At 43.7% G+C, this 20,971-nt stretch overlaps 1 protein-coding gene across 8 annotated transcripts in view; it reads right to left on the reverse strand.

Annotated features, from left to right (window-relative positions):
- The window catches only part of WDR55 (WD repeat domain 55), a 415,882-nt gene that overhangs the window by 75,516 nt on the left and 319,395 nt on the right, over positions 1-20,971 (reverse strand). For all 8 annotated transcript variants that reach the window (XM_069654228.1, XM_069654220.1, XM_069654223.1 and 5 more), the window contains one exon: positions 6,321-6,500. In XM_069654228.1, the coding sequence (XP_069510329.1) occupies positions 6,321-6,500 (180 nt within the window). The remainder of the gene's footprint in view (positions 1-6,320; positions 6,501-20,971) is intronic.

Genomic DNA, 20,971 nt, shown 5'->3' on the forward strand with positions numbered 1-20,971 from the left:
ACACTGCAGATTCAAAGAAGAGGCATGTTGGGGTCCAATCATCTCACTAAAGAGCAACCTCATTATGTGCAGCCTTTGCAATCAAACCAATCACAGCACTGTTGAAAAATACTCAAAACAGATCTTCTGAATTCTGAATGCAGCCACTCTAATGACTTTAACCTGGACTATAACTTGGTTTCGAAGATTCATTTTATGGCAAAATGTCCCCCGTTTTAAGACCTCAACCATGACAATCCTGCCCAAAACATTAGGACAAGAAACAAGCTTTTTAAATCTGAATATTCTGTTTTATTTAAAATAATAAATCAAATTAAAGGTGGTCTGTTAACTTTAAATCCTGGGGAAGTCACCTACAATATTCCACACAAATACTGCCTGCTATTATCTTGCTAATATTTTACATTCACAATGAACACAAATATCCATTCGTATAAAAGCAATTCCAAATAACTGATTTAGACAAAAAATTACATCTTCTCAAAAAATAAACATTCAAATTATCCCTGGTTGTCATCACATTTCAAGGAAAGCACAAAACCTTCTGATAACTGGCAATATATAACTAATTTAATTTTCCCAAACACCATCGACAAGTGCTGGCATCTGAGAAAAGCATTAGATTCACATACAACTTTTTAAATCTAGTACTTTACAGTAAAGTGTAGGTTAGTGCATCTAAATATAGTGTCAACTAGATTTCATTTTGTTGGGGAAGATGCATCATATTGACAAGTGGACACTTTTGAAAACGTACATGATTAAACGCCCACATGCTTTAGATGGCAAACCTAGTTCTGTAACCTGTTGGCTACATACAGCTTGCAACTGGTGCTCAACTCATGAGCTGATCCTGTACACCTTCACATTTTGTCTTCTCACCCTTTTGCTTTATACCAGCTACCATGAGAGATGTTCACTAATTACAATGTTCCACCTAGTTTACCCAGTTCTCTGCCTGCTACACAATCCAATCTGCTTATATTCTTACTTTCATTCCCCTTACATAACAAATAGACAAAGCTAACTAGATGTTTACGCATAGTATCGATCAATAGTTCCATCCAGTCTGTACATCTATAGATCTACTGCACTATCATCACTGTAGTTGGCCTCCAGAGTTTGCTTTGCTCTAGGATTATGATTACATTATATATTAGCACCTTCAGTAGAGAGCTGGCCAAACTGTTTTCAGAGCCTATTTATCATATTTATGTGTGTCCATGCATGCAGTGGACACTCATCCAGGGTTTGCAAATTATTTTTCGCCCACTCACATAATCAAATAGATTTTAAGAAGGTCCAGTACCATTTGCAGGGGATGTTTAAACTTTAAACTTTATTTTGTTTGCAACACATGTCAAATACGTTTCACTGTGCAGGGTTGGCCTCTGGGTGGCAGCAGTGTGCCAAACTAACGCTTGATTGTAGTGACATGCACCCTTTTACAGAAAACGCATTTAAATCTGTTGTCATCCGTTGCCATGGATCTAATGCATTTCTCTTCGGTCGAGTGGGTAAACTAAGTTATTCGACCTGCTGGTGTAGTGAAATTTTAAAGAACTCGCAAGGTCGGACTTCTCACTAATGTCTTAATTCGGTGGTACACAAAACTGCTGCATTGTTGTACATTTGTAGGGTACATGTAACGTCTGGTGGCATTAAAAATATTAGTACAACATTGCTATTCAAATGGGTTTGCAATCAAGAACCTTCTAAGTAGCAAACTCTGCTAATCAATTTTCGAAAAAATATTCATGCCTTGCATTACAGAGCCAGGATTGACTTCAATGAAATTGGGCCTCATTACGAGTCCGGCGGTAACCTGCCGCTTTTTCCGGCTCAGTTACCGCCGGAGTCGTATTACCATTCCGCCTCCGATTACCGGAATTACCGGGGCATTACAACCCCGGTGACCCGGGAATTCCGGAGGCGGAATTCGGTAAATCCCCATCGAGTCCGTCTCGTGATGGTGCCGGTGTTTCCACGTCCGCCTGCAGGCGGGTGGTGTTAAAACGCGCCAGGTCAGACCTGGCGGGAATGACACCTCCGCCTGCAGGACTTGAGATCACCCGGTATGGAAATAACGGTGGCAGCGGGTTTACCGCCACCGTTATTTCCATACCGGGTGACTCGTATTGAGGCCAATTGTCTTTTTCAAGGCAAAATTCTATCAATAACCAGAGTTGATCGAAACACGTGTTGAAAAATTATCAAAATTAAGAAACTGTTTAGGCAAATGGAAAGAAAAACAAATCTGTTGAGACAATTGCAGTAACTATTTACTTGTTTAATAAAATAGGTTGATTATCAAAATTCAGAGTTTTGAGACTAATGTGGTAACGGCACTATACTGGAGCGAGCGCATTGAGCTTGGCACGTGTCGCACGGGTCTTGTTAACTTGTTAAGGTCTTAGGCAGGGGTAGCCTAATTGGTGCCATGCTCTGCATCATTTCTTATTGTTGAACACTGATCAAAAACCTAAGCGCCCAATTACCTGGCTTAGACCCCATCCTCTTTGTGTTGACATATATACTGTACATTGAATTGTCTTCTCACAGAATATTAGAATACACTTTATGGGTCAATTTTTGAACATTGCACAAATAAACACAGTGTGCTTTAGATATTTATCATAGGGATGAAAAGCCACACACAATGAACCTTATTTAGTGAAAAAAAAAGGTGGTATATTTGTACTGAATGCACCTGATAACTCGTAACAAACAAGCAAGTGCTTTGTAGCAATTTCAGCCAGCGGTAGCACAACAGAGAAGCGGCATACCAGCCACTTTTAGTCCCTGAAAACAGGCAAATATAAATACTAGATGCACATTACTATTCATTACTAACATCTATTTTAGAGGTCAAATATATTTTCCATTGGGAATATGAATTTTGACTCCACAAAAATCCTTTTACACACCTTAAAAAGACAGTGTTAGCAAAGTTTGAACGCAGTACCTTCTGGGAACACTACAAGCAACTATGACTACAGGTATAGGCAACCCAACCGTTGGAATAAGCTTGTACTACAGTTTTGGTAGCGTGTTGAGCAGCTAGGCTTATTACAAGAGTGGAAATGTGAGCTGTAGTGGAGTTACAAAGATTCACAGTTACAGGTATTCAAATAAACTCTTATACTCAAGGTTTCTTGCATAAACAATTCATAATTTATCAATCAGTTATAAAGCCTTCTTTAGAAGGGAGCAATATAATAGTAACACACAAATATACTTCAATACTGTACACTGAGTTTCTGGATCAGACAAGGCCATTTTGGGATGGCCGACAGACACAACCTACACCCATCCACAGGTGACTTCAGTAACAAGGGTGCTGGGGACATTAATACCTTACTGTTGGCATACAGAATACTCTCAATAGTTTGTAAAAGGCAAAGGTTATTAGAACACAAGAAATTACAAATACCCTTATTAAGCAGGGCAAATACTTTCAGATAGCAAGAGAAGAGTCATTCAATTCAAAAGGCTAAGCCAAAGTCAATGGGCAAAAGTCAGAGAATGGAAAAGTCTTTGCACAAGTTCTTAGGAGTTTTTGATAAAAAGAAGAACAAAATGTAGGGCCACAAGCTGATTAGACTTGTGAGTTGCAGAAGTCACAAGCACTTCCACAGTAAGTAGTAAGTGCTCTTAGGCTAGTTTTACAGTACCTTAGTAAAGAAGAAAAAGATGCAGCTGAAGACTTCTGTTCCTGTACAGCTCTGCAGATCTCACTGTTCCAGTGTCTCAGTCGTGGGGACAAGAGGGAGGATGTGGGGGACTACTGCACTGTATTGGCACCGTCAAAGCTGGCAACCGGCAAACTTTACTTTCAGTGGCTGTTTCGCGTTTCAGCTCCTCGCGGTACAGCAAATAGCAATAAGCACGGTTCCTGGCTGTCAAGTTGGACTTTCCTCACATCTGAGGTCCTGCACTCAACTGAGGGGGGGTCAGGCTTGGTCAGTCCTGCTTGGTAGGAGTCCGGAGGAACTTCCAAAAGCTATAGGCCAGTTTACAAGCCACGCACACAATCTGGTGTCCCTCTCCCTGGCTCTACGGTTTCCTGCAGCACTCTGAGGAAATGCAACTAGCTCAGAGATGGGTGTCCAAGTGGCTTACTTGGGAGTTGATTGGTCCCACCAACTCAAAAGGCAGAAGTCGTCCTTGCAGGGCTTCTCCGTCGATGCGAACTTGGCGATTCTGACCTGCAGCAGTGCTTCACCGGGCAAACCAACGGTCCAGGAGTTGCAGCAGCCGTCCTCTTCAAGCTTTTCTTCAGTTCCTTCGTCCAGTGGTCGACTCTGCCTTCCAAGCCAAGAGACTCACCTTTTATTCAGTTCTCTCCCATTTATTCCAGCCTAGCTGCCACTCACCCAGCAGGGTGGCTGTCCTTACCGGACAGTCAGCCAGCCAATCATCACAGAGTTCATTTGGGTCTCCTAGGAGACTAAGCACAGGGAGTTTCGGGCACCTCCCTCACTTCCGGCCTACCCCAGACACTCTGGAGCCAGAGGCGGGTTTCACTCCTGAAGCCCGTCAAAGGCGAATTAACAAAGAGACCAAACCTGGTTTGGCGCACAGAGAAAAACTCGAGAAGGACCTTTCCACAAAGAAATGGCAAAAAAAAGAAGACCGGGGACCATTTTAACAAAGGAGGCTCAGCGCCATTTTGAAAAACATGGCTCCAGCGATTTAACATTACCGGAGCTGCGAACAGTTCGCGGTCGGGGTAAATCATGGTAGTTCATTGCAAAACCACTGCCACCAGCCTTTCTGAGAGGAAAGTGTAATTATGAATGCTACATGAGTAACTAGACATAGGGGATATTAAGTAACCCCTCCAGCATTCTATTGTAAGATAGGGTGTGCTGGCTCTAGAATTTTACAGGACTAAGTGAAGCCAATTTCACTCCACTGCTTTGGGAAACAGTAGGTGATCCCAGAGAAGGTATTTAAACCTTGGGAAATCTGAAAGACTTGCCTGTGGCACTGCACTGAAGGTGCTGTGTGACAATTGTAAAAGATGAAGCCTATGGAGTTGGTTGTACTCCATAACCAAAAAGAAAGACAAGTGTATAAAATCACATTAAAATACATGAGTGGGAAAAATGGTCTCACGCCACGTTAAAAAAATCAAGTCCTCAAAATCCAGCAAAGTTGCTGGGGGTCTCTAAGGTAGAGGGAATTAGCACATTTTTGAGAATTATCCCTAACAGACAGGGAACAAAACTCTCCCACCACAACATCTTCTCTAAAGCCCTGGTTAGCATGGCTGCATTACCTTTCATTCCATCCATCAGAAATAGTACATACAGAGACTGCATTCTTCAAGGGTTAGCATAAGACAGTCTAAGGACATGCGAGCTGAGTTTACAACAAGTCACATTGTGCCAATGAGGAGGTAAAACGAATGTAGTGCCCCTTTTTTGAAACACAGAGACTGCCACTTAAGCTTTTAGAAGACCCCTCATGTAAGATTGGCATCCATTACAGCGGTATCTGATATGGAAGAGCACTTTAATGAACATAGTTAAGAACAAGCTGGCCCTGGGCAAAACACGCAGGAGCCACTCGACCTCCATGGCCAAACGTTTGTTATGTTAGGGTGATGGCACCTCTAAAACTGCAGGTAAAAACACAACTACCCTGCACAGTGGCCTCCAGCCTCGATGTGAACACCTTGTGTCTATCACATGGCCAATGATAATCACCTTTATCCCCGATTATTAATCTTTATTGCTAACCACCTTTATTTCTACATTGCAACATTCAGAAATACAGCAAGGCCATAAAACCCATGCTAACCATTTTAAATAAATGTAAAAGACATCTGCAACCAGCCACCAACAATATACACTTAGGAAGAATGGCCCATGAAGGCTACTCTTTTCAGTTCAGCCAACAAGTACTGTACAAGAAAACGACCACAATATCTTAGGGACATAAGAGAATTGCTGGCACTTAGGAAGAGGGTGTTGAAAATGATGCTCTTTATGCAGTGTGAGCAATCATGTTTGGATTGACAGAAAACAGAAGAAAATTAAAATACCAAACACTAATTCACTAAGTGAAGAGATAACAAATGAGTGGGCAAGCCAATAGGATATCTCAGTGAGTTAAGCACTCACAGTGGAGGTGTGCATTCAACACGTTACATGCAGGTCTTAGTCCCTGAAAGACGGTCCCAGTTCTTGTACTTCATAGGGCAGCAATATACAAGCCAAAAAGTAGACTAATACTAGAAAAAAGAACCAGCCATTATGAATAATATTTAAATCATTATTAGCACATAGGAGGTGTGGTCACGCTCTGCTCACCTGGCGGTCAACAGAATCTTCTTATTTTGATCAATCAACATGTCACTGATGTACTCGTCGTGTTTCTTCATCTCCATGAAGGCCTCGTCTTTACGAAGGTCCCACACCTTCAGCATTCCACTCTCATCCCCTGTGGCGAAGAGGTTCTCGTCAATGAGCAGCAGGCTGTAAATGGGGGAACTACAAGAGATGGAAACATGAGGATGCGGTGGTGGCACAGAGGAAAAGGCTAGAATGGTATTTTATGCAAGGGCAGAAGGCAACATGAGGCACTGAGGCAGATGAAAGCCATGCAATGTGCTGCACTCACGTTACTTTGAATAGCAAAGTAAGTTTCATGGAACCAATGACAGAGGAAAAACTGAGACAGATGACAACAGAAACATGGAACAAGATATGATGTAAAAGCCATGTGAAAGAAAGGGGCAAGAAGGATTAAAGAGGATAAGGAAAGACAGAGAAAGAGCTAAAATCAAGTGTGAGGGATCAGAAATGTGAGGCGGACAACTTTGTGAAGAGTTCAAAACTAAACATTTCATTAAATGAAAAGATTGGATAAATGCCTCACTATCCCAACAGTGACAAGGATTTCCCTTCCTAAAATAAACTAAAGGAAACCCTCTAACAAAAGGATATCTTTCCCTCACACTTGTACATTCATTAAAGCAACAAGGAAATATATGGCAGTTCAATTCAACAAATATATATAACATGTAGTCATATTCACAATAAGACCATCATCTCTTCTCATAACCTAGGTGAATTACCTTTCACCAGATCTGAGCATGGTTTTGCTCCACAGTTCAAAAGCAAATAAGGAAATCCTGATTTGCCACCAAAGTTCCAAAACAGTTTTGAGGAATTAAACTTCATAACAAAAAGGTCTGATGAACGAATGATGTACCAAAAGAAATATTATGTTCCTACTCCTCCTGGTGCAACAACAAGTCTCACATTGGTATTCTTCAAATAAACAACCATAGGCTTTGTCAGGACGATTTGCCACAATCTAAATTGCTGAGATATGTAACTCCTCCACGGCAAGTTTACCCCACTTCTACTTTCAATGTCACAAGTAACTTGAGTTGTCCTTATTTAGAATCACAGTTCAGCACTATCTACTGTTACCTGGTTGACTCCTGTACCAGGTCTTCTACTTCCACCTCACCTGCCCGTTCAATGCTTCACAAAATAAAGTGTGCTTCAGTGGTAACTTCCAACAGAACAGCAGCAACTTCACAAGGTTTCTTTGAAATTTATCTTTAAACCAATTCCGTGGAAAGAAGGAATCACTTTAGTGCTCTTTAGGACTCCTTGGCAACTATACTCCTCTCCAGCTGGACAATCTTCTCCAGAAGGGCATCCTGTGTGCCACCTTTCTTTCCCCTCTACACCAACAACCAAATAGCGACCAAGATACGGTATCACTCTGGTTCTGTCTTGGCTTTGGGCAATGTGTGTTTTTGACAATTGGTGATCTATACTTCATAACATATGAGTAACACGTCTTACAGCTTTTGGGTTCCCCCGTGTTCCCCTCTTGCCCTAAACAACATTTATTGTATTGTTATTGTTGAGTTTTTAAATGCTCTTGGCGTGGGTATTGCTTGTAGGCTCTTGTTTTTTATAAAATGCCCCCAGAAGGTTTTTGGGCCTTCCACCAACCCACACGCTTGCTAGTATATTCATTTTGATTCACCAAATGTAACTCTTGTTCTTTTTGAACAGTTGGTTATTCAGAATTGTAGTACTTCTTTCACTTGCTTGCAAGTGAAGCTGCCTGCTATGAACATGCGGACAGCGTTGGAGTGCTCCAGAGTCACGCACTCGCTGTGCAGTCACTGGATAAGTCGCTCTTGCTCTTGCTCCGCTTGGTGTTCGCAGGTCTTTGGTTGGTACGGCTTCTTGCAGTCGGGCAAACAGCCTCTTCTAGCCCACCTCTGTTCATGCCACTCTTAATTGGAGCCTCTGCTAATTGGGGAGGTGCACCCCAGCTGCCTGAAACCTCTTGTAAGGGCCACACTTCCCTCGCTGCTTCTCATTCCCGCTGTGCAACCTCTGCACAATGAGCCTTCACTGGGCAAGTGTCCTCGTCTCCTGCTTCCCGTTACATGACCTCCGCAGCAGGGATCACTTAAGGCAAAGACCCTCCCAGGACCCATCAGCTTCTCTGTGGTCCCAGTGTCTTTGCTCACCTGTAGCTTCCCCATCAGCTGCATATACGGCCTGCACTGCTTTCTCCTCACTTGCTGATCTACCACATACACCCGAGGGAGCTTGTTACGCCTCTCAGTCCCCCTCAGCTGTAGGTCATTTACACCAACTAGCTGACTGCTCCTACTGCAGTATTCCTCTGCATCCCTCTTCCTTGTCTCAGTACTGTGGGAATTATGGGACTTGAAGTCCCTACCACCAAAGTTATTTTTCCTAACCTCCTCTACTTTGCTGATTTACTTCCACTCTCTACAATATTAATCCATTTGGTTTGGAAAGAAGAATAAGGCCTTCTACACTTTTGTCTATTATTTACAAACTTCCTTTTACTACCCCCTTTGGAGTAAGGCAGGGGTCCCCAACTTTTTGTGTGCAATGAGCAAAATGTACATATCAAATGAAATGGTGAGCAACATACTTTTGACGGATTATATTGGCACTCAGTTGCTGAACAAAAGATTGCAACACACATTAGAAATGTTATAAAGTTAAGACTGCTTATAGAACATTTTAATTTGCAGAACTTAATAGCCATCTAGACCACGTATTATTCCAGTAAAGGAAATTTGCAAGGCAAATAACTTCATTTGACATTAAGTGGTTGTTTACAGGAAATGTTGATGAAATGAAGTGGTCATTAGGACATTTTTAGTCACATAGGACAAGTCGGGTTGTTCAAAAATATACTAGTACTAAATAAACATTACCAGGGGGTTCTGTTCTCGAGCAAAATATTTTAAAGACATTTCATGCAAATGTTTGGACAGTAAAATTGGTCACAAATGGAGCACTGATTTTTCAGGTGTACTTTGGGATTCTGACCAGGGATTTTCTGGGATCTTTAATGATAAATGATGCATTCCTAAGCATACAAGGTGAGCAATAATGTTACACAGTCATTAATTACTGTATTGTGGATTGGCTTTTATTCATGAATGTTATGAAATGTTTTTGCATATCTGATTGAACAAAGAGTGGCACCACGAAGATGATGTCTGCCAGCCACATGGTCTGGTTGGCAATGCCTAAGCACGACAAGGAGGCATTGGAAAGAATGACTAATTCACAAGATATTAAGATATTCTCTTAAAACTGTTAAGCAGTTCAGAGGCCACAAAGCAAAGTGGCGGTTTGAGTCTTTGGGAGAAACTATCCGGGACAGAAATATTGGCAAACAGCGCCTCTAGGCTCAGAAAATCCAGGTTAGAAGAAAGGTTCCCATGGTTCAATGCAAAATGTAGAATCTCGAAAAGAAAATTTAACCATGATTTAACGAGTGGTGTGTTCACTGCTTGTCAGAGTTATGGTTTCAAAATGGCATATAAAAATTGCCAAAAGACAACAAAAAAAGAATTTGAGAAACAATTGGAGCTTTTTCGAAGGACACCAAAATTGTTTTATAATTAATGCAGCTGAAATGACAGGCATTATGCCATCACCTTGGACAAGTAGTCTTTGGACCGCAAGCCCCACACATTTATAGGCCAATTTACTTACTGAACATTTTCATGTCCTGGAGGGACTGCAAAATAAATTCCTGTGCCAAATAGCAGGTCTCCCTGCAGATACACCTGGCAGCGCCTTATGAGCTGAATTGGGGTGTTCAGTTTGGAGGTTTCAGGCCAGTTAGATTTTTTACTTATTTTATAAAAGCACATCTGAGATTTTCGGTTGTATACGAATTGTTTGTTTTACAACTGTTCGAATTACAATTGACCTTTTCACAATTGACCGAATTGTGAAGGTCAATTGTAACATATATGTGGGGGGAAACCCCCCCACAACCCCCCACCCAACGTCAAACCCCCCAAAACCCATATATATATATATATATATATATATATATATATATATGATACATTACTCACCGTAATCGTATTTCTGATGCTTGTATCTGCTTAGATTCACATGCTGTGCATAGGCCGACATCTAGTGGAAGCTGCAGAGTATTACAGTTTGTTTTTCGAAACTCGAAAATGGGCGTCGACACAGGCGTGCCAGTAATACTATCCCTAGTGTGACGTCCACTGTACCCAAGATCCCTCACGCGTTTGGGATCCTCAGATTGTATTTTTTCTGACATGAGGAAGCATGAGGAGTAGCGCGAGTACAGATAATCCAAGCAGATAGACAGAAAGGTAAGACTACAAGTAATCATGCGCCTTCTCTCGGAGGGGAGGAAGGGTGGGTCGCATGTGAATCTAAGCAGATACAAGCATCAGAAATACGATTACGGTGAGTAATGTATCTCTTCTGAGGCTTGTGGAATCTGCTTAGATCACATGCTGTGCATAGATTAGCGAGCAGTACCCGAAGAAGGAGGTGGGATGTGAGAAGGGTCATGAGCAAACAGGTGTCTTAGAACCGCTTGTCCCACTTGTGTATCTGTCTTGGAATGAGTGTCAATGCAGTAATGCTGAGTAAAAGTGTGAATAGAGCTCCAAGTAGCTGCTTTGCAAATGGTGTCGAGGGGAACATTTGCAATGAAAGCCAGAGTGGCCCCAATGCCTCTAGTAGAGTGGGCCCTTGGCGTAAAAGGCAGAGTTTTTTCAGAAAGAGAGTAACACAGCTGTATACAGTTGATAATCCACTTCGAGATAGCGCCTTTAGAGACGCGATCTCCCTCTCTGCCTGTAGCTACGGAGACAAACAGTTGATCTGTTTTCCTTAGCGGTCTGGTTTTATTTACATAGTAGAGGACCGCCCTACGCACATCTAGGGTGTGTAGTTTCACCTCAGCCGAGCTTTGCGGGTTCTGGAAGAAAGCAGGAAGCTCGATGGACTGGTTTACATGGAACTTTGATATAAATTTAGGTGAGAACCTGGGGTGTGTGCGTAAAACCAGTTTGTCTTTGTGGATAGTAAAGAAAGGATCCTGCACTGACAGAGCCTGAATTTCACTGACCCTTCTTATTGAGGTAATGGCTACTAAGAAGGCCGTTTTATAAGTCAGGTGTTTGAGACTACTTTTATGCATGGGTTCGAAAGGGGGGCCCATGAGCTTAGTTAGCACCACATTGAGGTCCCATCCTGGCGGTGGGTTCGAAATAGGAGGGTGAAGTCTCTTTACTCCTTCCATGAAGGCTTTAACTACTGGTACTTTCCACCACGATACTCTGTTATGGGATGTGGTGTAAGCCGAGAGGGCTGCCAGGTGTACCTTCAGCGAGTTAAAAACCAAACCTGCGTCCAGCAGGTGGAGCATGTATGTTACAACGTTAGAAGGAGTGCAATCAACCGGGTTGATTTGTTTATTCTGGCACCAAATAACAAATCTCTTCCACTTGTCAAAGTAACAGTGCCTTGTGTTTGGTTTCCTGGATTCTTTTAGGATGTCCATACACCTCTGTGGTAATTTGAGATGGCCAAACTCTATGACCTCAGGAGCCATGCTGCCAGGTTCATTGAGTTGGGTTTCTGGTGCACTGTTTGACCTTGTTGCTGGGACAGTAGGTTGTACCAGGCTGGGAGTTTGATGGGCTCGCACACCGCCATCCTGCGTAGGTGTGGAAACCATGGTTGTCTCGCCCACATGGGAGCAACTAGGATGAGCGTCATCGATTCCTTGTTCATCTTGTACACCACCTTCCTGGAGAGGAGTTGGTGGAAAAGCGTACGCAAACATCCCTGACCAGTTCATCCACAGGGCGTTCCCTTGGGAGTCTGGCTGGGGAAACCTGGATGCAAATCCTGGGCATTGTTTGTTTTCGCTTGTGGCGAATAGGTCTATAGTGGGGAAACCCCACTGATAGAAGAGATCTTCTACGATATCTCTGTGAAGGACCCATTCGTGTTCTTCTGGAAGGGAGTCTCTGCTTAGGGCATCCGCTAGGGAATTGAGCTCCCCTGGAACATGTTGTGATGACAGGAAGATGTTCCGTTTGAGTGCCCATATCCAGATTTTCTGGGCAAGCTTGGACAGATCTGGCGAACGAGTCCCTCCTTGTTTGTTCAGATAGAACATGGCTGTCGTGCTGTCCGTCCGGATCTGCACCGACAAGTTTAGCAGATGGGGCTCGAACGCGTGAAGCGCTCGGAATACTGCCAGAAGCTCTAGCAGGTTGATGTGGTTCTTGGCTACTGAGTGAGACCAGAGACCCTGAGCTGTGTGGTGGAGATGGTGAGCTCCCCATCCAGTTAGGAATGCATCTGTAGTCACCACTGCTTGTACTTCGGGATCGTAAAAGGGTTTTCCCCTTGCAAGATTCTCTCTTGTCCACCAGTGTAAGCTCTGTACGAGTGTTGGCGAAACGACCACTAGATCGTCCCACTGACCACTTGCCTGAGACCACTGTTTCGCCAACCATTCCTGCATGGGACGCATGCGCAGACGCGTGTGGGGGACCAGGTAAATGCATGACGCCATCATGCCCAGTAACCGCATTGCTTTGCGTACCGTTATTTGTTGACCTGACTGATAATGCGGAATTTGCAGTAGTATATTCCGAATTCTCTCTTCCGAGGGGAAGGTCAACCCTTTCTGAGTATCTAGGATTGCTCCTAGGAACTGTTTTGAGGTGCTTGGCACCAGACTTGACTTCTTCTCGTTGATAGAGAAGCCTAATTCGTGGAGGAGGTCGATAGTCCTCTGAATGTTTGACCTGCAAATTCCTGGGGTCTCCCCCGTTATGAGCCAGTCGTCCAGATAAGGGTGCACTGGGATTGCCTCCCTGCGTAGGTGTGCAGCTGCCACCGCCAGTACCTTGGTGAATACCCTTGGTGCTGAAGCTATCCCGAAGGGCAGTACCCTGAATTGGTAGTGGCGACTGTCCACCTTGAAGCGCAAGTATTTTCTGTGCGCTGGGAGCATGGAAATATGAAAATAAGCATCTTTCATATCCAAGGTTGCCATGTAATCCCCCTTTTTTAGGAGGGGGATTACCTCTTGTAGCGTGGTCATACGGAATCTTTGGGGCTTGACATACTTGTTGGCAGGCCGTAGGTCCAATACTGGGCGCATTGTCAAATCTTTCTTTGGCACAAGGAAGTAAGTTGAATAGATACCCTTGTTTACCTGGTGTCCTGGGACGAGTTCTATTGCGTCCTTCTCTAGCAGAATGGCGATCTCCTCGAGAAGGATCTTCTGATGTTCTAAGGAGTGTATTCTTTGTCGTGGAGGGTGGTTCCGGGGACGCTGCAGTAATTCTATACAATATCCTGTGGACACAGATGACAGCACCCATCTGTCTGAGGTGATCCCTTCCCAAGCCTGGGTGAAGTTGGAAATGCGTCCCCCTACTGGGGTTGCGTGAGAAGGGACCCTGAACTGAGCGTCACTGCTTTGGTGGAGGCGTGCCACCTCCCTTGTTGGGGCTGCCTCTGCCTCTTCCACGACCTCTCTTGTTACCCTTGCTGTAACTTTGGGTAGACTGCTGGTTGTTGTTCCATTGTGTACCCTGTCCCTGGGCATAGTTGCCTCTTTGTGAATTTTGGCCGCGTGGGCGACGAAAATTACTGTTCCCCCTCTGGCTAGGGGGTTTGTTGGTAAGCTGGCCAAGGGATTTGAGAGTCTCGTACTCGTCCTTGGCATTCTTAAGTGCGTCTTCGACCGCTTTCCCAAACAATAGATCGGGTTCCACCGGCTTGTCTATTAATGAAGCCTGGGTTTCTGTTTTGAACCCCGACTGCCGTAACCACGCATGTCTCTTGATAACAGTACCTTCTGCTATCAATCTTCCTGCGTTGTCTGCAGCGTCGAAAGTTGCTTTTAATATGCAAGCCGACACGGCTCTCCCTTCTGCTGAGATCCGAGCCAACTGGCCCTTTAACGGTTCAGGAGCAGAGGCTATGAGCGCTGCGACCTCTTCCCATTGATGGCAGTTTACTTGCCAACAGGGTGGTGGAGTTTGCAATCCTTGCTTGGTAGGCGGACGTTGAGGCTACCTTCCTGCCAAACCCGTACAGTCTTTTGCTCTCCTTGTCGGGAGGAGCTTCTGACGATGATAAGGGTGTCCCAGCCCTCTTCCGAGTGTTGGTAACCACTAGGGAGTCTGGTTTAAGATGTCCTCTTATTTAAAGAGGGTCAGACTGGGCTGCCCGAAAAAGTTTTTCGACTCTGGGGTTGACGGCTCTGGTGAGGTTAGGATTCACCAGGGATGGATCTATTCTACGTTGGATGGATTTAAGGATAGGGATGGTCTGAGCAACCGGCCTCCTCTCTCCCACCAACTCTTCTGCGAAGTCCCTTTCCTCTTGTACACCGTGGGTGTCGATGTGAAAATGTTCTGCTGCGCGAGCGAGAACTTCATTAAGGAGGGGCTGGTTATCAACTGGCGAGTCGGTAACTGGGGCTTCGCTCTCTACTGGGGAATCTATTCTGTAAATTTCCTGTTCATCTTCTACCTCCTCCAGGTCCTGATCATCATCCGCATAGTATTCAGACCCGGTTCGTTCCTCCATAATTGTAAACTCCTGGTCCCCTTCAGGGAAAGGCTGTCCTTGGTATCTGGGGTGTGGAGTAGAGTATGGAGTAGAGTAAGGCTGCACCTCGAAGGGTTCAGGTCTTTCGAACCGGGCCTTTTTACTTAGGGGGATAGGATCAGAGGAGCCTGAGGGTGTGGCCCCTTGAGGGTCATACGAAAGGAAATGTTCTGGGTTTTTGTCATAAAAATCAGCTAAGGAAGACATCCTTGACATGACCCTGTCTATGTCTTCACTGGACCATTCTTTGGAACAGGGTATGACTTTAGTAGGCAACTTAGAGGACTTATCAAGGGTACCCTTGCTGGATGTTGATGTCCCAGTAGATTTATGTTTGTCTGTCTGCTTAGGGTGGAAGGATGGTCTTACAGGAGTGGAAGGCTGTGCTTTCCGCTGTTTCCCCCCCTCCCCGTGCGTGGAAAAATGTTTTCCCTGCCCCTTGGAGGCCCCAGAGACTTTCGACGCCTGGCGCCGAAGGTCGGGAGAGGTATCTTGTTTCGAGCGTGGGGCCTCGCTGGTGTTAACTGCACTCTCGGTTTCCTGGAGCGCGGCCTGGGGGTGGAAGTCGTCTTCGTCTTCCGACGATTGAACTTCCGTTAATTTAGGGAGCGAGGCACTCTTGGCAAGAGTGGATGATTGCCTTGCGTCATGAGGCGATCTCGATCGAGAGCGCCCAGAGGACACCGAGTCGGACCGTTCTATCTGTGCCTCTTTCCGAGAAGTCGACGTCGTCGAGGTTCGGTTGGATTTAGTGTGCTTAGTGTGTGTAGGGTGTGTAGCGCTTGCGTCGCCGGGGGTCTTCCCCATAGCCGCCCTGCCGGACAACCTTCCGAGGTCGGGGACCTGCGCTCGGCAGTCTTTCGACGCCGTAATGCCCTCGCCGTCCGAAAGTACGGCGTCGCTGCCATCGCTGAAGGCGCCCTCCGCTGCCATGGCCGCCTGCCTGGCGTGGTGGGCCCAACGCTTTGTCGAACGGTCCTTAAGTGTTTTAGGCTTAAACCTACTACACGCTCTGCAGTTCGCTTCGGGGTGGTCCCTCGGCAAGCAGAGATTGCACGTGGCGTGCCTGTCGACCCAAGGGTATTTGCGGTTGCACTTGGGGCAGAATTAGAAAGGGGTACCCTCCATACGCACCTTGAGGCAGCGGGCTGGTAAGTGTAGGAAATATATAAGGTGTACCTACATACCAAGAGTGAAGAGTATGTACCACCCCCCACTCTCCCTACTTGCAGGGCCGAGGCCAGCGGCCTACTAGGCCCGGGCCGAGGCCAGCGGCCTTCCGAGGCCCAGATCCGTCGTGCAGCAGCCGACGGTCAATGTCTTCTCCAGCCGTCGTCGAGGGTCGACGTTGGGGTGGGGAAGGATGTCAATAAATAATTTTAAACTTCAATAATTAGCAAAAAGTATGGCTAAGGCCAGGGGACTCCGCAAGATGCTTCCGACCAGTATGGCGGAAAAAAACAATCTGAGGATCCCAAACGCGTGAGGGATCTTGGGTACAGTGGACGTCACACTAGGGATAGTATTACTGGCACGCCTGTGTCGACGCCCATTTTCGAGTTTCGAAAAACAAACTGTAATACTCCGCAGCTTCCACTAGATGTCGGCCTATGCACAGCATGTGATCTAAGCAGATTCCACAAGCCTCAGAAATATATATACATACATACACAGTCAATTGTAAAAAGGTCAATTGTGACCCTTTAAATTCGGTCAATTGTTCATTCGAACAATTGTAAACGAACAATTTGGGTAATACCAGATTTTCTGCTGATCATAAAGTGAATTTCAATGTAAGCGTCATTGCAACCTCCCTTGGGAAAGAAAAATACTTGTGGTAGGGGACTTGTAAGGCACTGTCCATTTCGATAGGGGTGGGGTATAACAGAATTTGGCACACTATATCATCTCAAAATAGCTCATAAAGCTAGAGCCTGTCCGATGGGCGGAGAGGCAGATGTCCAAAATATACATAAACTCCCCTCATACGCATATAAAATGGCAAGGAGAAATCTGTGTGAAATAAGATCCCAAGAAAGCAAGAGGCTGATGCTAATGGTACGTTTAAATGTACCCACCCCTCAATAAATTAAGGTGTGCAGGAGGAAGCACAAAGTGTGCCCGCAAAACAGGAGGCAAAGGTTTGGTTAATTTTCTGTTAATTTGTCATTGTTTTTCTGTTTTGCTTAAGCGTGGCCATGCATGGGGAGCTATGTTTTATTTAAATAATTTTAATGATCCCGGTTTTATTTACTGCTTGTTTGAACATGTTAAAGCTGCTTTTATATTTTGGACTTGTTCCATGTGCATTTTATGAAAAATATGATATATGTTTTAAATGTTGCAAACTTAATGGAGAAATGATTAAATATTGATTAATACATGTCATTACTTGGGGCTTTAAAGATCACTTCACTGGGGCTTCGGAGGTTACCTCAGAAGAATTATGTTTGGCATTTAATGGCAAATAGTGCATTTTAAAGCTCCTGAGGCCTGTTGCATTCGTGAAAAAGTGGTTAAAAGTGGTTAGGAATACACATAATAGCTTTCTGAAGGATTTGGAGCTTATTTTTCTACCTTAAAGGGATTTTACACAAGACTTAGTGGGAAACATTGGTCAAAACTTTGAGCATTTGATGACCACTTCATAGAGGGGTGTGGTCAGTGCTCCAGATAAGATTTTGAGGTGGGAGTATTTTACTCCCTATTTTTAAACTTTGAGAGTAAATGTGATTTTAAGAGTAAAAATGACTTTTCTCCTTTGCAAGAGAGTAAAATGTATGCGACATCCTGCCAACGTGTGCAAAAACTGTATGGAAATCTTTACTATGCGGCACCTTTCTGCATTGTGACAGAATACACCTTTCGTTATTTCTCCAAGTTCTGCCATTTGATCTTTCCTTTATATATTTAAATGTTAAAAACACAAAAACCTAGCCAATTACGTAGTAAAGCAAGAATGAATTGTATTGTGTGTTTTGAGGTTTGATAGCAGAATTGCCTTTTTATGTTTAATGAAAGCCCTAATTTCCTGGAGCTATTACTACCTAATGGTATGCCAATGTTATGATACAACAGTGCAGAGAGGCAATGACTCTGTGCGAAATTCTATATCTAATCTCATGGTCAAATGGTCATTTATATAGCGCTTTTGGCAAAGCGCTGTACATACAACGTAATTATCACAATTATCACCAAACCGAAGTCGGGCCTCCTTTATCGACCATGCAAGGATGAAAGGCTGAGTCAGCCTTGCCAGGATTCGAACCTGTAACCTACAGATCACACATCGCAGCAACGAGTGCTCAACCAGCTGAGCTATCTTATTGGCTAACATCCTTCAGAGGTCGGTTAACCTAGTATCGACTGAGGTATAATAATCATGGTGCCTAGATGTTGGACGAACCATGTATGAAGCGCTACATAAAGTTAAATGCCTATATGGATTATCACAGGGACAGGTTTTGCTGAATTTCTAAGCGCTTGCACTTCCTGGAGAGTCAGGTTTTGGATGTTTTAATTGTAGTCTTGAAGATTTGAGAGGCTAGAACACTGGTGATTGGTGTAATGACAATCCCTCACCCTTGAGCAAAGACTCTGCTGCCACTGACCATTTATAGTAATGTACCCCATTGACTAAGGTTGAATGGATGTAAACTAGATGGTGCACAGTCATCATTTTACACACTGTTTTTATAATTAGAGTGTAAATTAGAAGAGTAGAAATGATCTGCCTTAGCATGATTATGTACACAGCACAGGAACTCTGAAAAATACAATTGGTCAATACTGGTTTGCTTTCAGTTGGGGAAAAAATCAATGTGTTACAAAATATTAATTCTCAATTGCAGCTTAGCTTTCCATTTTATTAATTTTAAAATCCTTAAATGCTAGGAAAATAAATATCCACCGTGCTTCTGTTTGCTCCATGAGCAGCAACACAGCTGAAGCTGAATGGAAATAAACCATTCCTTTTATCCCATCGTGCAGTTTCTTTTTTTGAAAGGTTTCAGAGAAATACGTTTTGTTTGCAATTACATCCACTTGGATAAAAATCAAAATAAGTCTTCTGGTTTCTGTCAATTAGCCTGACCTTTGCATTGCCCTCTGCTCTTATGTGTAAATGTACACAGGAAAATAATGAAGCTGTCGTATTTACAAGATGTTCATGCGTAAAGGCCTAGCACGCACCTTATCTGGAGGCCTGGGTGTGGTGGTATTAACTAAGTATTTGGATTCATTTATTGGCTTGTAAATTTAAACATATTAACAGTAACTTAATTGGATTTGAATATAGGGCTAATTAATTATGAAAAATGTGGCATTCATTTACCTTATCTGTCCATTATCCACGTGCCAGATGGGCAGAGTATCAAACGATGACAATTTTTCCACTAGGACACTATGTAATAAATATAGGTGACAATAACATTAATATTGCCGATAAATATAATGCATGGTGGCATTAAATACAAACCTCACAGTGCATGAAAACTATTTGATAAAGGAAAGTTGGGTATGCATGCCACTTACTTGTTCATTATGCTCCTACTAGCTGTACCAAGGAACCGAATATGACAATTTTCACCAGGATACAAACATGCTTCAATTATTTTACTCATTAATACACTTGCCAGCTGGGTAAATGATACAAAGATGACAGGTTTTTAACAATGATACTGCTATAATAAGTAAGGACCTTTTCCTAACAATGATTTGCTTGGTGCCAACAAACCCAAATCTTGCATGTATGAAAATAAGCCCGCTGGAACCATAGCATGCTCATTGGACAATATTCTCGCACAGTCGAAGACTGGCTATATTGCTACTTAGGTCTCATCCCTTCAGCACCTCCTTCTAGGCCCAGAGCAACTGGCAAGCAACAATTTAGGGTGCTGCGAACAACATGTTGCTCCCGACCTACACGTTGGAGATCACTGGAGTAAGGGATGCTTTTAGCTCTACGGGGTTGAGAAGGAGTTTTATTTGTTTTTATACCACAGCAGTTCTAGCTGATTTAACACACATTAAGGTGTTCAACATGTGGAGCGGCTTCGTCATTTTGGCAACAAGGGAATATATACTTTGGCAGTTGTGATACGCTTCCTTATAGGAAGGCAAATACCTTGTCTCACCCCACGAATTCCTCTCACTTCCCTGAGCCTTTTCTCCTCCCATGAGATCCTCACGCAGAACGCCACCCCCAAGGTCAGGATCAGGAATAGTCTGCTTTGCCCTGGCCAGCTGGGAGGAGACGTAAGGCAGGGGTTTAGTGAGAGATCAGTAGGATTCAACACAAAAGGCACATTCCAAACATCGCATCAATTAAGGAAAGTTGCACCTTAATCCACTATGAATGTCAAGCATAGAACAGTGGGCTGCTCTCTATTCCATTTAGCATAGATCCTATTTCATCCATTGCTACATACGAAATGTGATACCTCGTAGAGCAAGCTAGTGCTGAAGAGGAACATAATTCAAAGTGGTTTGGGCTCTTGATTCTAGTATCAGGCATTTTACCGGCATAATGCTAAAACATCACAGCCAGGTGACGATAACTAGAGCAGCCTCAAATCCTACATCGTAGTTCATTTGCCTTTATTTTTGAGGATTCTTCTTTTTGTGTGCACATTTGTGCCGAAAAACTACTTTTATACTTTGTGGTGGTTTGAAATAGAAAGCCTCAAAGGATAGACAATTTATGAGAGACAGTTTCATTTTCAAATAACTTAAAGGCAAAAGGGACGAGCAATTTCTGGAAGAAAGCCACCACCGAGGATTTGAGCATTTTGCTCTTGCACTCAGGTGGTGTTTCCAGTCTACATATGTGAAAGTTGCCACAAACAAATCAACCTTGAATTTGCATGATCACTATTTTGGTACGGCACAAGCTATTTAAAAATGATTATTCCAGTATCTGTGGCTATGAAGAACTGCTGGTGTTTGCTCAGTACTGCATCAATGTAGGATTAATGTAGTATTAATCCAAATTCAGACTTGATAAAGAAGCATTATCA

The sequence above is a fragment of the Ambystoma mexicanum genome, chromosome 3q (genome assembly GCF_040938575.1).
Source record: "Ambystoma mexicanum isolate Mex_15411 chromosome 3q, UKY_AmexF1_1, whole genome shotgun sequence".
In the NCBI taxonomy this organism is placed as follows: Eukaryota; Metazoa; Chordata; class Amphibia; order Caudata; family Ambystomatidae; genus Ambystoma; species Ambystoma mexicanum.